Source organism: Lemur catta, chromosome 11, assembly GCF_020740605.2.
Source record: "Lemur catta isolate mLemCat1 chromosome 11, mLemCat1.pri, whole genome shotgun sequence".
In the NCBI taxonomy this organism is placed as follows: Eukaryota; Metazoa; Chordata; class Mammalia; order Primates; family Lemuridae; genus Lemur; species Lemur catta.
Genome location: NC_059138.1, coordinates 13209773 through 13232107, shown reverse-complemented (window position 1 = coordinate 13232107; position 22335 = coordinate 13209773). Strand labels below are relative to the sequence as shown.

The 22335-nt window shown below is 44.8% G+C and overlaps 2 protein-coding genes across 4 annotated transcripts in view; both read right to left on the bottom strand.

The window, feature by feature from the left end:
- The window catches only part of SVOPL (SVOP like), a 64275-nt gene extending 46967 nt beyond the window's left edge, over positions 1 to 17308 (bottom strand). Inside the window, exons 1-5 of the mRNA XM_045565322.1 lie at positions 17191 to 17308; positions 16637 to 16943; positions 4750 to 4864; positions 4482 to 4573; positions 1354 to 1452 (exon numbers count right to left, since the gene is read on the bottom strand). Coding sequence (XP_045421278.1) covers positions 1354 to 1452; positions 4482 to 4573; positions 4750 to 4831 — 273 coding nt within the window. The 5' untranslated portion in view covers positions 4832 to 4864; positions 16637 to 16943; positions 17191 to 17308. The remainder of the gene's footprint in view (positions 1 to 1353; positions 1453 to 4481; positions 4574 to 4749; positions 4865 to 16636; positions 16944 to 17190) is intronic.
- A 1335-nt stretch (positions 17309 to 18643) lies between these two features.
- ATP6V0A4 (ATPase H+ transporting V0 subunit a4) overlaps positions 18644 to 22335 on the bottom strand; it is a 63550-nt gene continuing 59858 nt past the window's right edge. For all 3 annotated transcript variants that reach the window (XM_045565320.1, XM_045565319.1, XM_045565318.1), the window contains 3 exons: positions 21207 to 21324; positions 20492 to 20663; positions 18644 to 19048 (listed from right to left, as the gene is read on the bottom strand). In XM_045565320.1, the coding sequence (XP_045421276.1) occupies positions 18955 to 19048; positions 20492 to 20663; positions 21207 to 21324 (384 nt within the window). In that variant the 3' untranslated portion in view covers positions 18644 to 18954. The remainder of the gene's footprint in view (positions 19049 to 20491; positions 20664 to 21206; positions 21325 to 22335) is intronic.

The window sequence follows — 22335 nt, the reverse complement described above, 5'->3', positions numbered from 1 at the left end:
AAAAATACAAACTTTCTGTTCTAAAAGTACAGAATAAAAATAATTCATGCAAAAAGCAAGCAAAGGGTATATAGGCATAGTAATCATCCTACTGCAATTCCCCTATGCTATGCATACTAAAATTTCGTATGCATTTTCTGTTAATCTGCCTTTTTCCAGTTGATTCTTCAGTCAACCTGCAGAGGGTGAAAGGGATGTTTTCCCTTGGCCCCTACAAAGCCCTGTCTTCATTAAAACCAGCTTAAATACCACATAAATCAACCTTCTCTCCACACCTTGCAGTTCTTTGACCTCCTTGGCGGTTCTGTCTCCTAAATACTCCAGAACACACAGCCTCACCTCTGCACACTCTAACACTCGTCACCACAGCCCCCGCGCTGGCCACCACCCTCTAGCTCGGCCCTCGGGGTTCTTGGAAAACTGGCCACATCCCTCCTGAGAGCCCTCCAATGGCTCCCACCCCCCAGGCATGGCCGCCAGCATTTTCACATATCAGGAGCCTCTTAAGAGTAAAAAAAAAAAAATCCCACAGAGCTCTATGATAGAAGGTGTACTTTCATATCCACCCGATGAGAAATGTAAATGACTATGAAGTCAATAATGCTTTTACATAAAATTGACTTTTGTTATACAAAATTGTAATTGGAAAAAACTAATATGGATCTGTATCAGGTATTTTTTGCTTGGAGACTTGTGCACGTTGGCCCAGTGCTGGGGGCGGTGGCTCCAGAATGGAGTCAGCGCGCAGAGCGTGGGTGCTTCTGGCTCCTGCCTACCTCGCGACCTCAGCTCCCCTCACTTCCTCTTTCTCACCTGCTATTTAAGCAACGTGGCGCTGCTTGTGGGCTTCCCAGCACGCACACACAATCTACTGGCAATTCATTGGTACTTAATACTTTTTCAGAAAACATTGGATAATATCCTTAATTCCACTTTGTAGCAAAACTTGTCATGCAATTCATACGGCTTTTCATAATAGTCTCTGAGGAAAGTGGAAGGAGTAAAATTCACTGAGGGTGATTTGGTAATTGGTTAAGTCACTACTGCCTAAGTAGCTTCTCAGTGATCTGACCTCTGCCCTAACCCATGACTAACCAAGACTTAAGGGTCACTTGTTCTAATTTGCATTCCTCTCCTCTGGACTCTTGCCCAGGGCTGGGAAGTAAGCAGTTCAAGGAAAAGAGAAAGGTGAAAAAGGCATCCCGTGCTGGTTTCACCCGAGAACCCTTGAGTTTAGGAAGCCAACACACCAACAAGCAGTGAGGTATCCTTTGGCTCTCAGCCCTGTGGGATGGGGGAGGGGAGCCCAGGCCCCCACATGGCTCATTCACAGCAGATGAAGCGGATACTCACCGTGGTCACTAACGCCACCTGCCAATTCTTCAGTTGCCATTCACAGCGGATGACAGGAGACACAACAGCTAATAGCATGATCTCCATGGCCTCGACAACCTTAAAGAAGCAGGAGACAACGCCATGGCTAAGTGCAAGCTTGTCATCACTGTCTGCCTGTCCATCATCCTAGTTCTAACTCCCTGTCCCACCGTCATTCAGGAAGCCCCCCCAGTGTACCCACACTGCACCGCTAGTTGGATAAAAAACTATAGCAGAACTTTGGCTCCCACCAATGTAACATTTATGGTTTGAACTTGAAAGGGTCCCCAAAGATTTATGACATGAATTCGCTTGTGGTTTGCTGACCCACGCATTTGCATGGTGGCACTGGGAGGGTGCCATGGGAGGCCAGTCACTTAGCTAGTGGGTGCACCTAGCTAACCACCCACCTCCATCAAGTAGCTTTGTTGTGCTGTACTCTTCGTTTTGAAGAGTAGAGGCATACTCCTTGCAAATGGATTTTTGAAATGGTCTCTGATCTCAAGAGGCTGGGATGGGGAGGAAAGATGCATGAAAGCTGGCTAACAATAAAGCCATGAGTGCAAAATAATGAGCCCACCTGCAGGAAATGTCTAGTTAGCAAACTTAGCACAGGGTGTGCTACTAAATATTTCTTTTGACACAAAGTTTAAGCATTATCTTCTGTCCCCATCTTGCAATCCTTTACAGGGTAGTTTTCTCTCCTGAGGAAAAGAAATAGATACTAGCAAATAATTGAAAGAATAAATCAAAATAGATGAGAGAAATTAGGTACAGAATTGTGAAAGAGGATGAGTGAAAAATGATCGAGGTTTGGTGCCTGCAGGAAGGGATAAACGTCATCATTGGAGGAGGAAATGATGAATTTGGTAGGGACGTGTTCTAGTGATAACACTGATAAGATATGGATTATTATGGTAACGTTTGTACTTGGAGGTCTGGGATAAAAAAGGTGGAACGATGTTAGCTAACGTGTGGGAATTCGAAGTACGTATGTCCCCTTGGGGAGCATCACAGTCGTGTTCAGAGTTCAGGCGGTTGGCGTGTTTTAGCTCACAAAGTATCAAGAAGAGATAGCACAATTATCTCACAAAAATGATTTCTTAAACTTAACTCCCCAGTAATGTAGAGTAGCTGGGTCAGTATTAATCAGGACGCCACTCCTCTAAAGTGTTCTAGAAGGAAATAAACCAATAAGGAATCAGACTCTGCCCCACTCTGATATGTGCCTTAGGGGAGAGGGGCCAGCCGGAAGCCAGGGTCGGTGCAGAGAGGGGCTTCCCTGTGTAAGATCTTGGACCTCATGGAAATCCTAAGAGAAACCAGAACTTAGGAGTTCTGTTCAGGGGTGAATGCTGCTCGGCTGCCATGGAAGCTGTCCTGTACATCCCAGTCCCGTGAGGCCCTGAAACCGGTTCAACTACTGTTCCCGCTGCCTCTGGACCTGCCACGGCACACCACTGTCAACACGTCTACTCCAAAGGCAGGCTCCTGTTCGCAGAGTATCCCACCCTGGGACCAGATGAGTCTACGGTTACTGTGCCCAAATAAGCAATTCGACTTTCCTCTGCACGTGTGACACAGGGAAGGGGCGGGTAAGGAGCCTTTCCTAGCAGAGGGGCTGGGCAGAATCCAAACAGACTAAGAAGCACGAGGACGACCGGAGGCCATTTCACTTCCTTGCAGGTGTCCTGGCTGAAGGTGGAGGAGAGTTGATAGTGAAACCTCACCCAGTCACACTTATCTCTTGAAATATAGAATCTTAAAAATTTGAAGCCTATGAGACACCAGACCTCACTTTATAGGTGAGGAAATGTTCTGAATTGTATTCTTGGTTATTATCAAAGTAGGACCAGCGGCTGGGCACGGTGGCTCGTGCCTGCAATCCCAGCACCTGGGAGGCCGAGGCAGGAGGATCACTTGAGCCCAGGAGTTTGAGACCAGCCTGGGCAAGACCCTGTCCCTACAAAAAATAGAAAATAATTTTTTTTAAAGTAGGGCTAGGACACATCTTGCCTGTCTCTTCTTATACTAGACTGTCTTTTAAGAATGCAATGATTTAAAAAAATGCATCAGCACTTACATGCTACCTCCAGCTCATGTGACTCTTATACCGTTTGCTGAGTGGTGAGGGTCAGAGCCCTCTCGTGTTTTCTCACTCATCTCCCCCTGAGATATCTTTACCCTCCCACCAAACCACTGTTGTGCTGACCGCCTGTCTCCGATTAGCCTGTCTCATTATCATTATGCATCTCAGTACAGGCTTCTCAACACTTTCTCACTGCACCTTCAAAGGGAGAAAGCACGAGGGGTCTCGTGGTTCCTCACACAGCACCAACGCTGTGAAAGCCCCGAAGCTGAGCGTCACTCTTCTTCCCTCAACGTGGCCTATGGTAAATGTCACAGTCCATTTGTGCTGGTATAACAAACTACCTGAGATTGAGTAATTTTTAAAGAACAGAAATTTATTTTCTCACAGTTCTGGAGGCTGGCGAGTCCTGTTGTCTCGTGAGGGCTGCATTCTCCGGGACAGGAACTCCGCGTACTCACTTGCAGAAGGCAGGAGGCTGAACGCCTTGAGTGAAGCCTCTTCCATAAGGGCTTTAACCCCGCTCATGAGGGAGGACCTCGTGCCCTAATCACCTCTTAAAAGCCCCACCTCTTAATACTATCTTAGGGGTAGCACCTGAGTTTTGGAGCGGATGCATTCAAACCTTCATCAGTGTCTCTTAAAGGATCTGGAAGTCTAATTATAGTAGGTGTCTCAGGAGATGCTTATGCACAAAATGTTTGAGAGCCATGTGTCCAATTTTACATAGAATAATACCATAGTTTTCTCCCTTCTTCCTAATATCTCAATTTAAATCATATTTTACGAATGAGTATTGAATTCCCAAAACATAAAGACGTAAACAGTCATTTGCTCATGACCAAACACCTGCCACAAGTGGGTGACAGTGACCTTGGCTCACCTCCTCCCGCGGTTGTTGCTCCTTCCACATCCCTCCCACCCCTGCGGACAGCCCTGACTGGAGTCATCGGGAGGCTCCACGGGCCAGCAATGAGGTTAGCGCTGGCCACTCACGTGGTCTCCAAGGAGCACTCACCCCAGTGCTGCCCATGATGAGAAACAGGGCAATGTGGAAACGTCCGAATCCGATGGTCTCCACTGCGTCTTCCACGGTGAACGTCTTTGACTCTAACACGGAAAGGAAAAGTGGAAGGATCAGCTTCTCATGGCAAGGGATGCGTGAGGACTACTGCTCACCTTTGGAGGATGTTGGAGAACCAATGCGTTATTACAAAGACAAGTGGATACAGGGGTGGGGAAATTAAACAGCAGCTTAAGAGCTGAGACTTCTGTGATAATCTCACCTTTCGCCTGTGGCTCTGCGGTCCCCAGGCTCAACTTCCGAAGGCTAATGATGGTGACGGGCTCAGTCTGTTTGGTGGCCATCTCCCAAGTGGTTCAATTTCCCCACACGGCTTCCTTGATAGGAACGAGGGAGGGAAGGAGAAAAGCAATGTGATGGTTATTGAGTGTATATTGTATGCCGGGTGCACGACACACAAAATTTCATTAAGCCCTCACAAAAATCTAATGCAGTAAGTATTTTTATCCTCATTCATACATGGCTTCCGGAACCAGGCAGCTCAGTGTTTAAATTCTTCCCCTGCTACTTATTATGTGTGTGGCTTTGAGGAATTTGCCCTTCGTACACCCCGTTTCCTCATCTCCACAGTGGGGATAATGTAACGAGCGCACCCAACGTTCAAGGTGCTGCGAGGATTAAATGAAATGGTTCACAGACATACTGGGCATGGCCTGATGTGCTTGGTAAATAGATATTTCATTATTACTGTTTATTACGGATGTATTTGAGGACAATCACTGTGCTGGGCACTTTGCATGCCTGGATTATCTTTAATCTTCACAGAAAATCTATTTGGTGCTGTAATTTATCACCATTTGGCATGTTCAGGAACTTGAGAAATGGAGAGTTAGTTAAGTGTCTAAGTTAGACAACTGGGATAAATCAGGCTCAATGAAGAGCCAAATCAGACTCTACACGGTGTACACTTACAGTTGTCTGGTACAGAGATTTGAAGCATATGTTAATTTTACCTCAATAAAAAGAAAATTATCTTCATTTAAATAATAATAATGATCCAGGCAAGAACCATCAGTGGCTAATAAGCCATTAGGTAAAAGGCTAAGGGAGAACTTTGGTAGGAGCGAGATGAGGCTGATGACACCTGAACCCACTGAAAAATGCCACTAAAAGGACACAGGCAGATCGTCTGTGGCTCCTGATGAGATGCAATAGGAAGAGAGTATACTAATGCAACATCACCTGTGAAGCATTCTCATAAAAAGAAATTGAACCTGCATCCTATCAAACCTCTAGCTCTATCCAGTTTATACAGGACATGAATAAATGTGTCAAACTCTGCCATGTGGACCCAATAAAAAGAATCCAGAATATGGGAAGTTCTGTAGGATAAATGACCCAGCTTCTTCAATAAATAAATGTCAAGGAAAAAAAGGAAAAACTCAAATAACAGAGACACATCGACCAAATACTCGAGTGGATCTTGTTTGGATCCTCATTCAAAAAAATCAAGTATAAAAATATTTAAAATAAAACAACAACAGGAAGAGAGAGTGTGTCAGAGAAATTTAAGCAAGTTTGGAAGTTTGATGATATTAAGAAATTATTGATGACATCATTAGGTGGGCCACTGGTATTATGGCTACCGTAGAAGAAAGAATCCTTATATTTTTAGATACATACTAAAATGTTTACCACTGACATGATGATGTCTGGGATTAGTTTTAAAATAATTAAATGATAGGGTGAAAATAATGTGCATAGGAAGTATAGATGAAAAAAGAATAGCCATACATTGAAAAAAAAATTTGGGTTTTTTTGAGACAGGATCTTGCTCTGTTGCCCAGGCTGGAGTGCAGAGGCCTCATCATATCATAGCTCACTGCAACCTCAACTCCTGGGCTCAAGTGATCCTCCTGCCTCAGCCTCCCAAGTAGCTGGGTCTACAGGCATGCACCACCACACCTGGTTAATTTTTCATTCTTTCTTTCTTTTTTTTTTTTTTTTTTGTAGAAACAGGATCTCACTCTTACTCATGCTGGTGTCAAACTCCTGGCCTCAAAAAATCCTCCCACCTTAGCCTCCTAAAGTGCTAGTATTACAGAAGTAAACCACCTCGACCAGCCATATTGAAAATTATTGAAGGAGGATGCTGGGTACATTGAGGTCATTTTACTATCCTCTCCTTTTGAGTATGTGTAATATTTTCCAAAATAAGTAGTTCAAAAAAATGAGGTTCTGACATTCTTACATAACTTTTCCAATGTCGGATCACTAGTAAGCAGCAGAATCAGAACTCATAAAGGGTTAATGTCCAAAATATATAAGAAACTCCTACAACTGAAGAGCAAAGAAACCAAATAACTTGATTAAATAATGGGCAAAGGAACTGAATAGACGGTTCTAAAAGAAGACCTACAAATGACCAATAAATACATGAAAAGGTGCTCAATGTCACTAATTATCAGAGAAATGCAAGTCAAAACCACAGTGAGACATGACCTCACACCTGTTGGGATGGCAATTACTAAAAAACAAAAGAGAGATAACAAGTGTTAGCGAGAATGTGGAGACAAAAGAATCCTTATACACTGTGGTGGGAATGTAAATTGATACAGCGGATACTGTGGAAAACAGTATCTATGTGCTTCAAAAAAATTAAAAATAGAACTACCATGTGATCCAGCAATCCCATTCCTGGGTATGTATATCCAAAAGGAAGTGAAATCAGTTATCGGGAATAGATACGTGCACTCCCATATTCATTGCGGCGTATTCACAATAGCCAAAACGCGAAACCAACCTAAATGTCCATCAGCAGATGAATGGATAAAGTGTGGTGTGTGCACACAATGGAGTATTATTCAGCCTTTATAAAGGGGGGAATCCTGTTGTTTGCAACAATATGGATGGACCAAGAGGATGTAGTGCAAAGTGAAATAAGCCAGACACAGAAGGACAAATACCACGTTATATTACTTATATGATGAATCTAATATAGTCAGACTCACAGCGGCAGAGAGTGGAACGGTGGTTGCCAGGGGCTGAGGGGAAGAGAAAATGAGCAGGTATTAGTCAAAGGTACAAAGTTTCGATTATACGAGATGAGTAAGTCCTGGGGATCTGCCGCACAGCACGGTGCCCACAGCTAAGGGTACTGTATTGTACACTGAAAATTTTTCCAAGAGGGCAGATCTTACGGTAAGTGTTTTTATCACAATAATAATATGTAAGAAGTCAAGAGGGAACTTTTGGAGGCGATAGGTTCATGGCACAGGTTGTGGTGATGGTTTCACAGTGTATACTTATCTCCAAACTCATCAAGTTGTGTACATTAAGTATGCACAGCTTTTTTACCTCGTACCTCAAAAAAGTGGTTTCAAAAAAAACAAAAAAACAAAAAAACTCAAGCAAAGGCCTCCTCTGGCCAGAACACAGAAGCAGCCCCAGGGCAGTTGTACAGCAGCACATCAGGGTCACTCATGTTTGCCAAGTGCCAGCTCTGCACCTTGTGTTGTGTGCACTCCTGTGACGACTTCACAGGAGGGTCTGACATGTTCCCTGCCCTGAGGAGTTTTTAATCTGCCTGGGGACACAAACGATACACATGAAAACAATTACACGGTAGTGTAGATATCCTTTGTTTTCTTAAGCACTGTCACAGAGACACAAGTATTCCCAGATGGGAGAGAGACCAATAACGCTCAGAAATAACCCATGAAATCTTCTCATCCTCTCTCCCAAGGGAGACCACAAAAAGTGTGAAAAGTTGTTATTTTCTCATAGTAGAAAAGGTCAGAATAATTGGTCTCTCAGCCCATCTGGGAGCCTGAAATTCAAGAGGACAGACAGTTCCAAACTACTGCTCCCTTTCCAGGCATTGTTGAAACACTCTTTTGAGAGATGTTCTTTGTTTGGTAACTTTTCATAAATAAAGCAGTTGCCAGGAAAATCACCTTCTTTTGATTATAAAATGGATTTCAGTATACATTAAATATTGGCTACTTAGTCCTGAGCATGTTTCTAGATGGGAAGATAAGAAGTTATTAATATATACTTTATCAAAATCTGAAAACAAGACCATTCAATGGAAAAAGATTAGTCTTTTCAACAGTAGTGCTGGGATATCAACATGCAAGAGTATGAAGTTGGACCCTTGCTTTATACCTCTACTAAAATTAACTCAAAATGAATCAAAGACCTAAATTTAACAGCTAAAACTATAAAACTCTTAGAAGAAAGTATAAGTAAAAATCTTCATGAGCAGGCAATGATTTCTTAAGTATGACACCAAAGCGCAGGTAATAAAAGAAAAAATAGATAAATTGAAGTTAATTGAACTTTAAAACTTTTGTGCATCAAAGGACATTACCAAGAAAGTGAAATAACTCACAGAATGGGAGAAAAGAGTTGCAAATCATGTATCTGATAACAGTCTAGTATTCAGAATATATAAAGAACTCTTACAACTCAACAATAAAAAGACAAGCCAATTTTTAAAATGGGCAAATGATATAAGTCAACATTTCTCCAGAGAAGATATGCCAGTGGTGAATAAGCACTTGACAAGAGTCTCAACATCATCAGTCACTGGGGAAATGCAAATCAAAACTACAATGAGCCTCTACTTCCTACTGTCTAGCACGCCTAAAATCAAAAAGGCAGGCGGCAGTACCAAGTGTTAGCCGGGATGTGGAGAGACTAGAACCCTCGCATATTGCTGGTGGGAATTTAAAATCATGCAGCCACTGGCCGGGCGCGGTGGCTCACGCCTGTAATCCTAGTACTCTGGGAGGCTGAGGCGGGAGGATTGCTCGAGGAGCAATCAGTCAGGAGTTCGAGACCAGCCTGAGCAAGAGCGAGACCCCGTCTCTACTAAAAATAGAAAGAAATGATCTGGCTAACTAAAAATATATATAGAAAAAATTAGTCGGACATGGTGGTGCATGCCTGTAGTCCCAGCTGCTCGGGAGGCTGAGGCAGTAGGATCGCTTAAGCCCAGAAGTTTGAGGTTGCCATGAGCTAGGCTGACGCCACGGCACTCACTCTAGCCCAGGCAACAGAGCAAGACTCTGTCTCAAAAAAATAAAAAATAAAAAATAAAAAAAAAAATTCATGCAGCCACTGTAGAAAACAGCTTGGGTAAACTTAGAGTTATGTATGTACTGCACCAGTCCTAGGTATATACTCAAGAGAATTGAAAACATTTTTATGAGCTAAGTTGTGTATCCCCCAAAATTTATATGTTGAAGACCTAATCGCCAGTACCTCAGAATGTGAATTTATTTGGAATTAGGGTCATTGCAGAGTCATTAGTTAAGATGAGGTCATACTGGAGTGAGATTGGTCCTAATCCAATCTGACTGTGTCCTTATAAAAGGGGGGATTCAGGCACAGACACACACACAGAGAGAATGGCACCGGAACATGAAGGCAGAGATTGGGGTGATGCGTCTGCAAGCCAAGGAACCTCAAAGATTGTCAGCCTCCACCAGGAGCTAGGAGAGGGGCCTGGAACAGATTTTCCCTCATGGCCCTCAGAAAGACTCAACCCTGCTGACACCTTGATGTCAGACTTCTGGCCTCCAGAACTGTGAACGAACACATTTCTCTTGTTTAAGCTGCTGCGTTTACGGTACTTTGCTGTGCCAGCCCTAGGGAACTAATACACATATGTCCACACAGAAACTCATGCACGGACATCATAGGGGCGTTATTCACAATAACCCACAGTGGGAACAATCCCAATGTCCCTTGTCTGATGAGTGGATAAATTACAAGTGGTGTATCCATAGGATGGAGTATTATTCTGCAATAAGAAGCAATGAAGTACTGACACCTGCTACAACATGGATGAACCATAAAACATTATGCTAAGTAAAAACAGCTGGATAGAAAAGTCCACAGGTTGTAGGATTCCGTTTATATGAAATGTCCAGGACGGGAAGATCCACAGAGACAGAATACAGATTAGTTGTTGCCCAGAGTTGGGGGCAGAGGAAAATGGGATGTGACTGCTAATGGGGACAGGGTTTCTTTGAGAGGCGATGAATGGAAATGTGCTAGTGTCATATAGTGCTGGTGGCTGCACGACCTTGTGAACCACTAAGGAGCACTGAATTGCACACTCTAAATTGGAGAATTTTATGGTATTTGGATTATATTTATTCTATATTTATTCCTTGTTATCAATTAAATATTTATTCCTATTTATCAATTATATTTTTATTCCTCTTTTTTTTTTCTAAGACAGGGTCTCGCTCTGTTGCCCCAGGTAGAGTGCAGTGGCGTCATTGTAGCTCACAACAACCTCAAACTCCTAGCCTCAAGTGATCCTCCTGTCTCACCCTCCCAAGTAGCTGGGACTATAGGCGAGTGCCACCACACCTGGCTAATTTTTCTATTTTTGATAGACACGGGGTCTCGCTGTGGCTCAGGCTGGTCTCGAACTCCTGATCTCAAGCAATCCTCTTGCCTTGGCCGCCGGAGTGCTAGGATTACAGGTGTCAGCCACCATTCTCGGCTTACTTTTCTCAAATAAAAAAAATTCTAATGCATATCATGGCAGCAGACTTAAAATCAAAAGGGATTCTGGCAATGTATAGTGTTAGGGAATGAAACGATTTTATATTTTTAAGTCCCAATAAGTTCATTTTAAGTTCAGTTTCAACCAGAATGCTTAGCAATCAGTTCAGTCTTCAATCAACATTCAATCTCTTCTACCAGTCATGTTTTATGATGTCTCATTACAATCTAAACATGTTTTGCAATTTTAACCATCATAAAGGTTTACATTTTGGAGGAGTAATAAAACGATTTCCTGCATGTCTCCTTGATTTCTGTACTGAGCAGCAAGAACCCCAGGAAATCTGCCACTTGCTATTGAGCAGAACAAGTTTTAATTTGGTGTAAGCAGGTGTTTTAACCAATTAGGTAGCTCCATGAGTCATAAATATTCTACATACTTCACTGGTCTTATCAGTAAAGCGGTGGTTTATCACATACAGCCTGGCAAAAGGTCTTAGGTCTAAGATACTTGCTTCACGGTTACTCTTAAATTAAGGCTGAACCTGTAAAAGCAGATTCACATTTGTGAGTTTGTATCTTTCTTGATTGAAGAGGAGACTCATAATATTTTGTTTTCATAATATGAAGAAAACTAAAACATGGCGTGGTTTTAGGCAACTGACGAGGTAAAAGAAAAGAGAATTCGTTTGAGTCCTGGCATTGGACTAGAGAAATAAATGTAAACTTCACATGCAACACTTGGTCCTAGAGTGAACAATACTGACGCTGACCATAAAAAAATAAAAAGCTGTTTATTCATTTTCAGGCTTAGAGACAACCTCTAGTGTTTTGAATAAAACATACAAACAGGAGAGGTAGCAGCCAGTGAAGAAAGACAGGGGTGGGTGGGCCATATACTGACGAAAGTTTACAAAATAAGGACTACAGCTGTAAGTATACTGTTTATAATTACAAATATAAGAGAATAATTAAAAATAAGATCCCTATAAAATATTGGGAGAATGGCAAAAGGGAAGGGATGATTTATGACCTAAACCATCATTTTTCTTAGTGAGTGATGGATTGATGCTGTCATAAGTTGATAAAGCAAGAAATAAAGTTTCATTATGTTGTTTTAATTATAAAGGTAATCACCAGGAAAACCAAAGACAATTAAATTTCTCTGGCAATGGGGAAAGTTGAAGCAGGAGATTGTTTATTTCTGTTACAAACTCATTTTACCATTTGATTTGTTGCCACGTGCACTTACTATTTTAACAAATTATAAATTTAAAGAAAGGGTAAGAGCAAAAAATCAGAATATGAAACATGCATGTTTAACAAAAGCTCTTGTAGGTAGGAGGAGAAAGATGGTGGGGTCCAGGACATGAACATGGTCTAACACAGAGCAATAAACACAGCACTGATGAATTCAGGCCTTCCGACTCAAGGGAGTTATCATTCATTCCTGTTGGATTTGCAAAAATCTTAAAGACTGATTATGCCAAGTGTAAGAGAACCAGACACTCAAACTATTGGCAGGAGTGTAAATTCGTACCACCCTTCTAGAAGGCAATTAGACATCAGATGGCAGACTGTTGCCTGAGCAATTTCACTCCTAGGATTCATCCTAATGAGACAGTCAAATAAATAGGCAAAGATACAGGTATGAGGAAGGTGGCCACGCTGCTGTTCTAACAACAAAAGACTTGGGTACGACCTAAATGCCCCCCAGTACAGGAGTGGCTAAACAAACAGTAACATATTCCTGTAATGGAAGACCATTTAAAAGCTCTTAAATGAAAGACTATTGAGTGTTGAGAACCATTTTCCAGTATGTATCCATATAATGATCCCAATTTATAAAATTTTATATAAATACATACCTCTATAGATGGAGAGATTTTAGGAGAGGGGTTGTTGAAAACCGTGTGTAGTCTTTCAACAAATATTTCTCGAACACTACTGTGTATCAGAAAACAAAATACAGTGGAAAGTGTTCCTGCCCCTAAGGAACTTACAGTCGAATGGGGAATCAAGGCAAGAGTTCGGGTGTGATAAATGTGGGTATAGGATTAAGTGGAGGGTGCTCTGGTGACACAAGAGAGTGCCCCTCCTCCGGAGAGTCCTCAGACTGGGGGCGCTCCTGTAGGCGTCTAAATGGAGCCCTGAAAGACTAGGAGTTGGCCAAGACAAAAAGGGTGGGGCAAGAATTACCTATAGGGGTAGAATTTAGGTTTTGGTGGGTTTTTTGTTTTTTTTTTTTCCTCTGTGCATTTATGCATTATTGGAAGTTTTAGAAAGACTATTTTCTTTCACTATAAAAAATTTACTTTGAAAAACCTGAACCCCTAAGGACATATTGTTGACGTGCTACAAATATGTTGTTAACATGTTACTCATGTGCTCCCTATGCCATGCAGGCCTGCGTTGCTTCTATTTTTTCTTTTTTGGTTTTAATAATTTAACGAGGTTTATTCTGAGCCTAATATGCATAACCACGGCCTGGAGAGCCAGGCCCTAGAAGCCTTGAGCAAGTGGTCTCCGGGCCTGCGTTGCTGTGGCGCCTGCCCCCGCCCGCCCTCCTGCACTGGCTGTGACCTGCTGGACCAGGGATGGGCACGTGACCCAGAGACACGCCACTGGCCAGCCAGACACTCACACAGTGGCCTGGCGCAGAGGCCCTGTTTGATGGTGGCGACGGTTGTACAACATTGTGCATATGTTAAATGCCACTGAATTGTACACTTTGAAATTGTTACAATGGTAAGTTTTAACTTATGTTTATCTTACCACAACTTTAAGAGTTCAAAGAACAAGAAAAAAATTACCAAAACATACAAGTACCCAGCAAATGTCTATAGCAGATATAAGCCACAAATTATAACAAAAAAAATATCAGATCCTAAGAGACTCACAGACAACCTGTATGAACGGACAACTCGCAAGAAGGTGTGTAAATTATAAACAAAACTGGAAAATGTTTTATCTTCTGCAATAACTGATAACATTATAATAAGAAAATCTTTAGGTTTCATTTTATACCAACAAAATTAACAAATGTGGGAAGGGAAGAAGGAAGAAAGGACGGAAGGAAGGAAGAAAAAAGGGAAGGGAAAGGCATAGAAGGTAGGAGAGAAGGAAAGGAGGAAGGAGGGAGAGGAGGAAGGAGGGAGAGGAGGAAGGAAGGAAGGAAGGAAGGGGAGAGGACAGAGTAGGGTAGGGATGAGGGAAGAAGGAGGAAAGAAGGGAGGGAGAGAAGGAAAGAAGTCAGTAATCATGGTGAGATTGAGATTAAATGGATTCCATTTCTCCTGTCTGCGTTTCCTCGTCTAGAAATAAAAATAATCCTAGCTACCTGTGGGAGAAGTAGCTCACCGCCAACCAATAGCAGGTGTTCCCCTGTACCCTGTCAGTGGAGGTGGCCATGAGATGCAGGTGGAGGGTGCTGGGGGCTGCAGGTAAAGCCCTCGTTTGCCCCTCACCTCTCCCTCCCTTCTCCTCCCTGCATCAGAGACGGGGCAGCTGCCCTTCCAGCTGGCATTTCGGGTCTCGGCACAAATGGAAAGGTGGAAGATGGAGACTTTGGGCTAAGTCTGGCCAGCACAAGACAGGAAGGGCCTGGAATCTGAGGACTGAGGAGGAGGTCTCCTATGGCCTTGGACTGCTCCAGACAGCATGTATGTGGGAAGGAAATACAGCTCTCTGGGGTTTAAGCCACTGTTATTTCTGGTCTCTGTTACTTGCAGTTTTGTGCAATTCTTAACTGATAAACTTCTTCTTAAATATGCGATGAGGATTAGGTGTGATGAGGTTTGTAAAATGTGCCACCGGGCCCATTGCATCAAAGCACTCACGGTAGTATCGCTTCTCATCTCTGAATAAAGAAATCAAAGAAATTTCGACAATTTCACCATAATCACAAATCACTCAGGCAAAGCTTTTAAGTATCTAGGGAGTTACCAAATATATATATATGCCTCCCAAGGGCATTCCTTGCTAATATTCTACTAACATTAGAACACACTGGGCTCAAATGAAGAACTACACAAAACGGGGAGGGGAGTTACTTGCTTTCTAAAATAAGTTGATTTTATTTCAAGGGTAAACTTGAGTGGTATTGAGAAATCCTCACCTGGGCTACATTCCTACTGGAAAATAAGACCTTAAAACCTCTCCAAACCCGTCGTTTCCTCTTACTTTTGAGAGAGACAACGAAATGAATACTTTTCACTAAAAATGACCCTGTTATTCTACACTGTGTTACATTGCAAAATCAACATATTTTAGAGGGAGGAAGAAAAAGCTTTCAAACTTCAGTTCTTCCTAGAGCCTCATTGGTACAGAGGGTGGGTGGGTGGAGAAAAGTCCTGACAGCAAGGTGCGGCCCACTCAGGCCCACTCAGAGGAGCAAGCCTGGCCCTGCCCAGCCACCGAAATTGTTCAGTGCCTGCCAGTGGCAACACTGGTCTTCCAAGCTCAGCCCTTGAAGATGGTGGAGGCCCGGTGGGTTCCCAACGTCAGGGGAAGTTGCCAAGAGACGGAAGAAACACATGTACCAGTTTGCCTGCAACAGACAAGTTCTCATTCCTGCCCTATTAGGATATACAGCGTTTTCAACAACAGGATTCCTTTGGTGGGGCGTGGGGAGGGGGGAGCGGGGATGTTAATAGATTATCAGGATTTTAGCATTCACATCTGCACAGGGTAAAGGGCTTACATTCCAAGACATTAAGAGGACACACAACACTAACTCAAAGTTAGTTAGCAAATATGAAAACTATTTTCTCAGTAGTTTCTAGAGCTTCAGCCAAAAGTTTCATAAAGAAAGAATAGGACAAGAGCCAGGCACAGTGGCTCACGCCTGTAATCCCAGCAACTCAGGAGGCTGAGGTGGGAGGATGACTTAAGGCCAGTAGTTTGAGGCTGCAGTGAGCTGTGATCGCACCACTATATTCCAGCCTGGACAATAGAGAAAGGCCTCTTCTCTTAAAAAAAAAAAAAAAAAAAAAAAAGATGACAAAACGTTTCAGGGATGGGTATAAGGAGCATTACTGAGAGATAGAGCCTGTGATCCTAACTCTGAAACAGAAGGCTGAGTTGACATCTGTTCTTTGGTTCTCTAAGTCACTCTAACTCCTTGCTAACCTAGGAAGAGGATGGATGGATGATCGGTCGGATCAAATCAGGAAAATAGAGAATAACATGGGGAAGAACACTGCCCATCCCTCACCATCAGTTCCTACAAAACTACGATGGGAAAGTAACTTACAACCTACCTTCAAAAACCTGGTAAGAGACTGGTAGATTAGGGATTTACTCTGAAACTCAAAGCCTCCAATGGAGATCAAATATGTATGCCTAAATGACTGGTTGGCATTTTATTCTATTGTATTTTGCCATACTGATTTTTTTTTTAGCCAGAAATAACTGGGCCACGATAGATATTTTTTAAACTGAATTTTATGTGTGGTGCCTGCTATAATTTGTTTTGCAAGATCATCAATACAAAGAATAAAATTTTCACATTCCATTTGCCTTCAGCCATAAACTAACAGTCGACTCCTCACCCCCACCCGGCCCCACGCCCAGCGGCAGCAGGAAAAACAATGCACATCCATGTTGCCCTGAGAGTCTCTTACCTCTGCGTGTTCCTGGGAAAGCCGTCCAGCTTCTGGCCCTTTTGTTCCCCTCACCCCAGCTGTGTCTTATGCAGAAGCTGGACCACGGATGGCCTCTCGGGGGTTTCTGGACTTGTCTTCCCAAGAAGCCTGTCCCCTGGTCTTATCCTCCCCTTTCAGCTCGGTTCATGGACCAGGATTCTTTGAGGAACAACCTTGCACCTGGGCAGTGAGTGGCACGGAGGCACACCCCCTCGCAGCAGCCTGCGCCTGCCTTTTCCCAGGAGAAATGACACCTCTCGTGCAAACAGCAAGTGGCTGCCAAACCCTGGAGGAAATTAATATGTTATTCTCAGGGGGGCTGGGGGGATCTTTGAAAGAGTAGGTCTAGGCAAGGGGCAGAGGGAAGTTCTGCCCTTGCAAACATTTTCTCACAGCCGTTGCTGTTTAGGATTCAAGGGCCAAAGGCTGATATCCTTCTAAGCACAGTGTATTTTTTAGATAGTTGTTGAGGACAGTAGAGAGCTGAGAACCCCAAACTGTCCAGGGATCGTGGGGCTAGACAGATCTCTTACCTCACCACTCACACGCTGCTTTAGTCTACTCTTCCCAGTCAGCCATCACGGAGCACCTCCTCCACGCCCGGGGCTTCACAACCCACTCCCTGCAGTCCAGAGACGTGGAGACCATCCTCCCCTTTGGCACTAGAACAACCCCACTTCTTCCCTGAGGGCACACATGACAAGGCATCAGTGTTGGAACTCAAACGTATGCGCCTGCTGTCTCCAACTACCATTCTTTCGCTGAACCTCATTAAATTTTTATTGAGCATGTAATATGTGCCTTAAACTGTGCTGGACAAATCACGCCGTTGACATGGAAGGTGCCATGGAAGCTTCCTTGTACGTATGAGCAATGCCACTTCCAAGAGTCGCAGTCAACTCTACCACATGGAGGGCACGAGAGTGGAGGCTAGAAAGACAGAGTCCCATCTGAAAGGTAATTTTTAATTTGATTGGCTCTTTTAAAACTTTATTTACTAACAATGAAAATTTAGTACTAAATAAGATACGGTGTGAAAGTACTTTGTAAATTGTAAAGCACTAATAAAAGAATGTTAATTATACTTAACTCTAGCACTATGTTTATTATGGAGATTATTTCCCCTGCATAAAAGTCATTCAGACAAAGCAGTCAATGGAAGGAAGCTTATGCGCTCTAAGGAGTTTCCAGTCTAGGTGCCCTAAGAAATGACTTTGGGGGCCAGGCGCTGCAGCTCACCTGTAATCCTAGCTCTTTGGGAGGCCAAGGTGGGAGGATGGCTTAAGGCCAGGAGTTTGAGACCAGCTTTGGCAACATAGCAAGACCCTGTCTTTACAAAAAATTTAGACATTTGGCCAGGGCTTGGTGGCACATGCCTGTAGTCCTAGCTATTCAGGAGGCTAAGGCAGGAGGATCACTTGAGCCCAGAAGTTTGAAGCTGCAGTGAGCTATGATCACACCATTGCACTCCAACCTGGGTGACAGAGCAAGACCCTGTTTCAAAAAAAAAAAAAAACAACCTCTTATCTGGTCCTTGCCATTTGAAGGAAAAAAAGAAAAGAAATGATTTGGGCACCCATGAACCCAGAGAGTAATGGACCAGACCTTGTCTGAGCCCACACAGCTCTTTCTCCAGTTCTCCAACATACTGTGCATTGACAGTAAACAAAGTGGCAATGATGTCATGTCGTCACACTGCATTCCACGGGATGTAGCAATGCAGAGAGCAGCCCTCCCTCCCAACAGAGAACTGTACCTGTTCTTCCTCATCTGCAGGGAAAAGTTCATGAGAAAGTTCTTAAGCTTATAATGCTTAGCCCTTACACAAGGGAAAAAGGCGTTTGAGGAAGAGGGAAACGAGGGAATTAGATAAACATGATCCTTCTCCGGGATTAGTCCGTGTAACGCTATTATTCAGCTTTGGCCTATACTGTCAATACCAAATGTGATGGAATACTATTGAATAAAGACATCTTAAAGAAAAAGTGAATGACTTAGCTGTTTATTTTCTTGATTATAATGCTTAAAATATTGCAAGAAGACATCAGTTTAGCATTCCCCCTCATTTCTCAATCATTTTATTATTTGAGAACTAAGACCCCACACGAAGTCAAAACAATTTGCCAAAGCAGTTCCTCTGTGACGTGGTTATATCATGTCAAATCCCAGGCTTAGACCCAAATAACGCATAGCTTCATGCTTCGGATCAGCCAAGAACAATCATCCCATTGAATTTCTGGCACGGACTGACATCAAAGACAAGACTGAACTTCTCTTATTGGCATGGAGACCTCAGCCTACTCCTCGGCTGTGCCATCCAGGATGTCTTTGAAGGAGAATGGAGAAAACTTGTAACCAGCCCCGACATAGAACTTGTTCTGGAACTCCACCCTGTGGTTGGGGGGCAGGGGAGGTAAGAAAGAGGAGGATTAAACACATAAGTTAGAGGCTGGCAGGTCCAGGGAAGAACCAGGACATTTATAAAATCCAGCAGAGGATCAGAAAAGCCTGCCAGGGAAGGCACCCCGGGCTGATGGCTGCCACGGGCACCCTGAGGATTTCTATTTTTTTGAGACAGAGTCTCATTTTGTGACCCCCAGTAGAGTGCCGTGGTGTCAGCCTAGCTCACAGTAACCTCAGACTCCTGGGCTCAAGCGATCCTCCTGCCTCAGCCTCCAGCGTAGCTGGGACTACAGGCGAGCACCACCACACCTAGCTAATTTTTCTATGTTTAGTAGAGACGGGGTCTGGCTCTTGCTCAGGCTGGTCTTGAACTCCTGACCTCAAGCGATCCTCCCACCTTGGCCTCCCAGAGTGCTAGGATTACAGGCGTGAGCCACCGCGCCTGGCCCTGAGGATTTTTAAAACCTACTCTCACCCCCTCTTGCCGGTGCCCTTCCCCCTCCCCTCTGCCTTCCCCCAGGCCCTCCTGCCCCCGTCACAAAGATGTCCTCACTGTGCGGCACTACCTGATGTGCTTTTCCAGTTCCATCCTGAGCTAGATTGTGGGGCGGAACAAACAGAACCTCGACCTATATTTTCATAACTTACATAACCGATGTCATGTATGATCAGTTATGTCTTGTTAAGTTACAGAGTTCAGTTCATGTCCTTAATGACACAGAGGCAAATGCTGTCACCGTGGAGCAGGGAGGGGAGGCTGTGACTCTCTCCACTCAATACATGAAGTGGAGAAACGTTTCCTTATGAATAGTGGCCACAGAGGGAGGCAGCAAATGTCAGGGAAAGCCGAGGACCGTGTGGGGGTGTAAGGGCACGCACAGCGCACTCGAAATTCTTGGCTGGAGTGTGACTTGGGCGAGACCCAGAGGCCCATGTGAACGTTTTCATATTTATCCACCAGCAATGGCCAACAGTCCCCGGGCACATCCGTGGATGTCCAGGGCTTCCCATGAGCGCCTTCCTCCTCGTGGCCCCCTCCTGTTTCCACGTTTGAGAATTTAGCAGCTTGTCGCACTCAGCCAACAGGAGCCACCATGCTCAGTGTGCCCTCTAGGAGCCTATTTCAGATCTGTCACCTTATGAATACTTGGAGGTGTCACTTATGTGAAAGCCAATTGTAATAACAAATGAGCACCTAACACCTAAAAGGGAAGGAGTCAATAGAACTAACATTAGTGTAGGACAGTAATTACATCTATGAATACAGACGGTACATCATTGACTACTGTAACCCACAGGTGCGTAAACCAAGGTTCCCAAGGGGCACGTAAGTTGTTCCGACACACACAGGTCAGGATCTGACCCGGCCGGCTGGCCCCCCAGCCCTTCCTCTTGCCCGCACCCCCGAGCTTCTGCCAGGTCCCTCCTCACCAGTGCAGTCGCAGGGCGTGCAGGAAGGCGGAGAGGCCCTCCATGATCAGAAGGATGGCCACGGTCAGGACGGCAAAGACGGCGAAGATGATGAAAACCCCAATGATGCCGCCCCAGCCTCGCAGGTGAAGGCCGATGTTCATGACCATGGTCCAGAGCACTTCAGACAGTTCTGCAAGAGGCAAGAGAAACATCCTCAACCCCAGGATTACCCATCCGGGCACACCCGACACCATCACAGGGTCCTTGTGAGAGGAAGGCAGGATAGTCGGAGTCAGGGAGGACTTGCTGATGGAAGCAGAGATTGCTGTGATCCAAGGAGAGGCCGCAAGCCAAGGAATGCAGGCAGCCTCCCGAAGCCGGAAAGGCGAGGAAACAGATTCTCCCCAAGGCCTCCAGAGCAAACAGCCCTGCTGACACCGCGATGTTGGGACTTCTGGCCTCAAGAACTGTTAGATGGTAAATCTGTGTTTTGTTTTAAGCCATTAAGGCTTGTGGCAATTTGCCCCAGCAGCAATAGGAAACGAACACAGTCACCACTCCGGCAATACGAAGCCAGACCTACTGAAGCAGAGTCCCCTCTCCCTAGGAAAGAAGAGTCGTCCTTCTGGCGAACCCACCACAGAGAACCCAGAGAAGGCGCCTTTCCCTCTGAGCACACTGCGCCTGTCCCCCAGGGCAGCGCCGACCGCCACCCGCGGGGCCGCCCACTCACGCGCGTGGGCCAGGCTGAGGGCCCAGAGCCGCAGGTAGGAGGCGGTGTTGGAAATGCAGCCCAGGCAGTACTCGATGGTGTGGATGGCCTGATGGACAAAGACGTCTCCGAAGTTGAACTGAAACAGAGAATTGTTCATTTTAGTTCATCACATACTTTCTGCACAAAAGGTATTACACATGCTACGCAGATGAATACGACGTGGGCTTTGCTGTTAAGACACGTTCAGCGTAACGAGGGGAAAATAAATATTCACAGACTTGGGGAGAGACGTCTACCAGCGTGAGCAGGATCTGGGATGTGTGCAGTAACGTTTCCCAGCAAGAGCTCAGGAAAGTTCAAAGAAGACTGGTCGGCAAGGGGAGCCGAGGTCTGTGCGGTGCCAGGAAGGACAGGCAGGCGTCCAGCGTGGCAGGGAGCAGATTGTTCCCCGTAAGGAAAGGCAGGCGGCTGGGAATGTCATTAACCCGCGTTTGGGAGGAAACGAGTTGGCTGGAACTGGCTGCTTGTTTAGGTGGGGAATAGAAGATAGTGCTCCAGCCCTGAAGATTCTGGAAAGGCGACCTAAGGGGAGAGTTAGGAAAATAACTCCGAGACAATGAGGAGCCATAATAGGAAACTGAGTGGAAAGTGACCAGGAAAGAAAGAAACATGTAGGGGCACCAGTAGCATAGTGGATTAGGGTAGGGGTATCCTATAAGCAAGAAAAAAAAAGTCCTCTTTGGTGATGAGCTCAATAATGCAGGAAGACAGCCATGACCTACTCTCTCTGCCCACACTCTGGTGGAGTTGGGGACAACTGACTGGCGCTGTCCCCGCTCCCCAGGTGGCTCACAGCCCAGTCAGGAGAATATGTCAGCAGAGGCCCCATGCCACACCGGGGACACGCGATTACCAAGGTGAGCAGTGGTGCTGTGGGAGCACAGGGAAGGCCCCTGCCCTGGTGGGGCTCCCGTCACACGGGGCTCTGAGGCCCTTGAGCCTGTGCAGCTGGAAGAATGGCATGACAGAGGAGGTGAGCAGGCCACGCTGGTGGGTCACAGTGGGCCACATGTGTAGACTGTCCCAGCACATACCAGCAGAACGGAAACAGGGGCTTGGAAAAGCTGGGGCTGGGACCCGAGCTGCG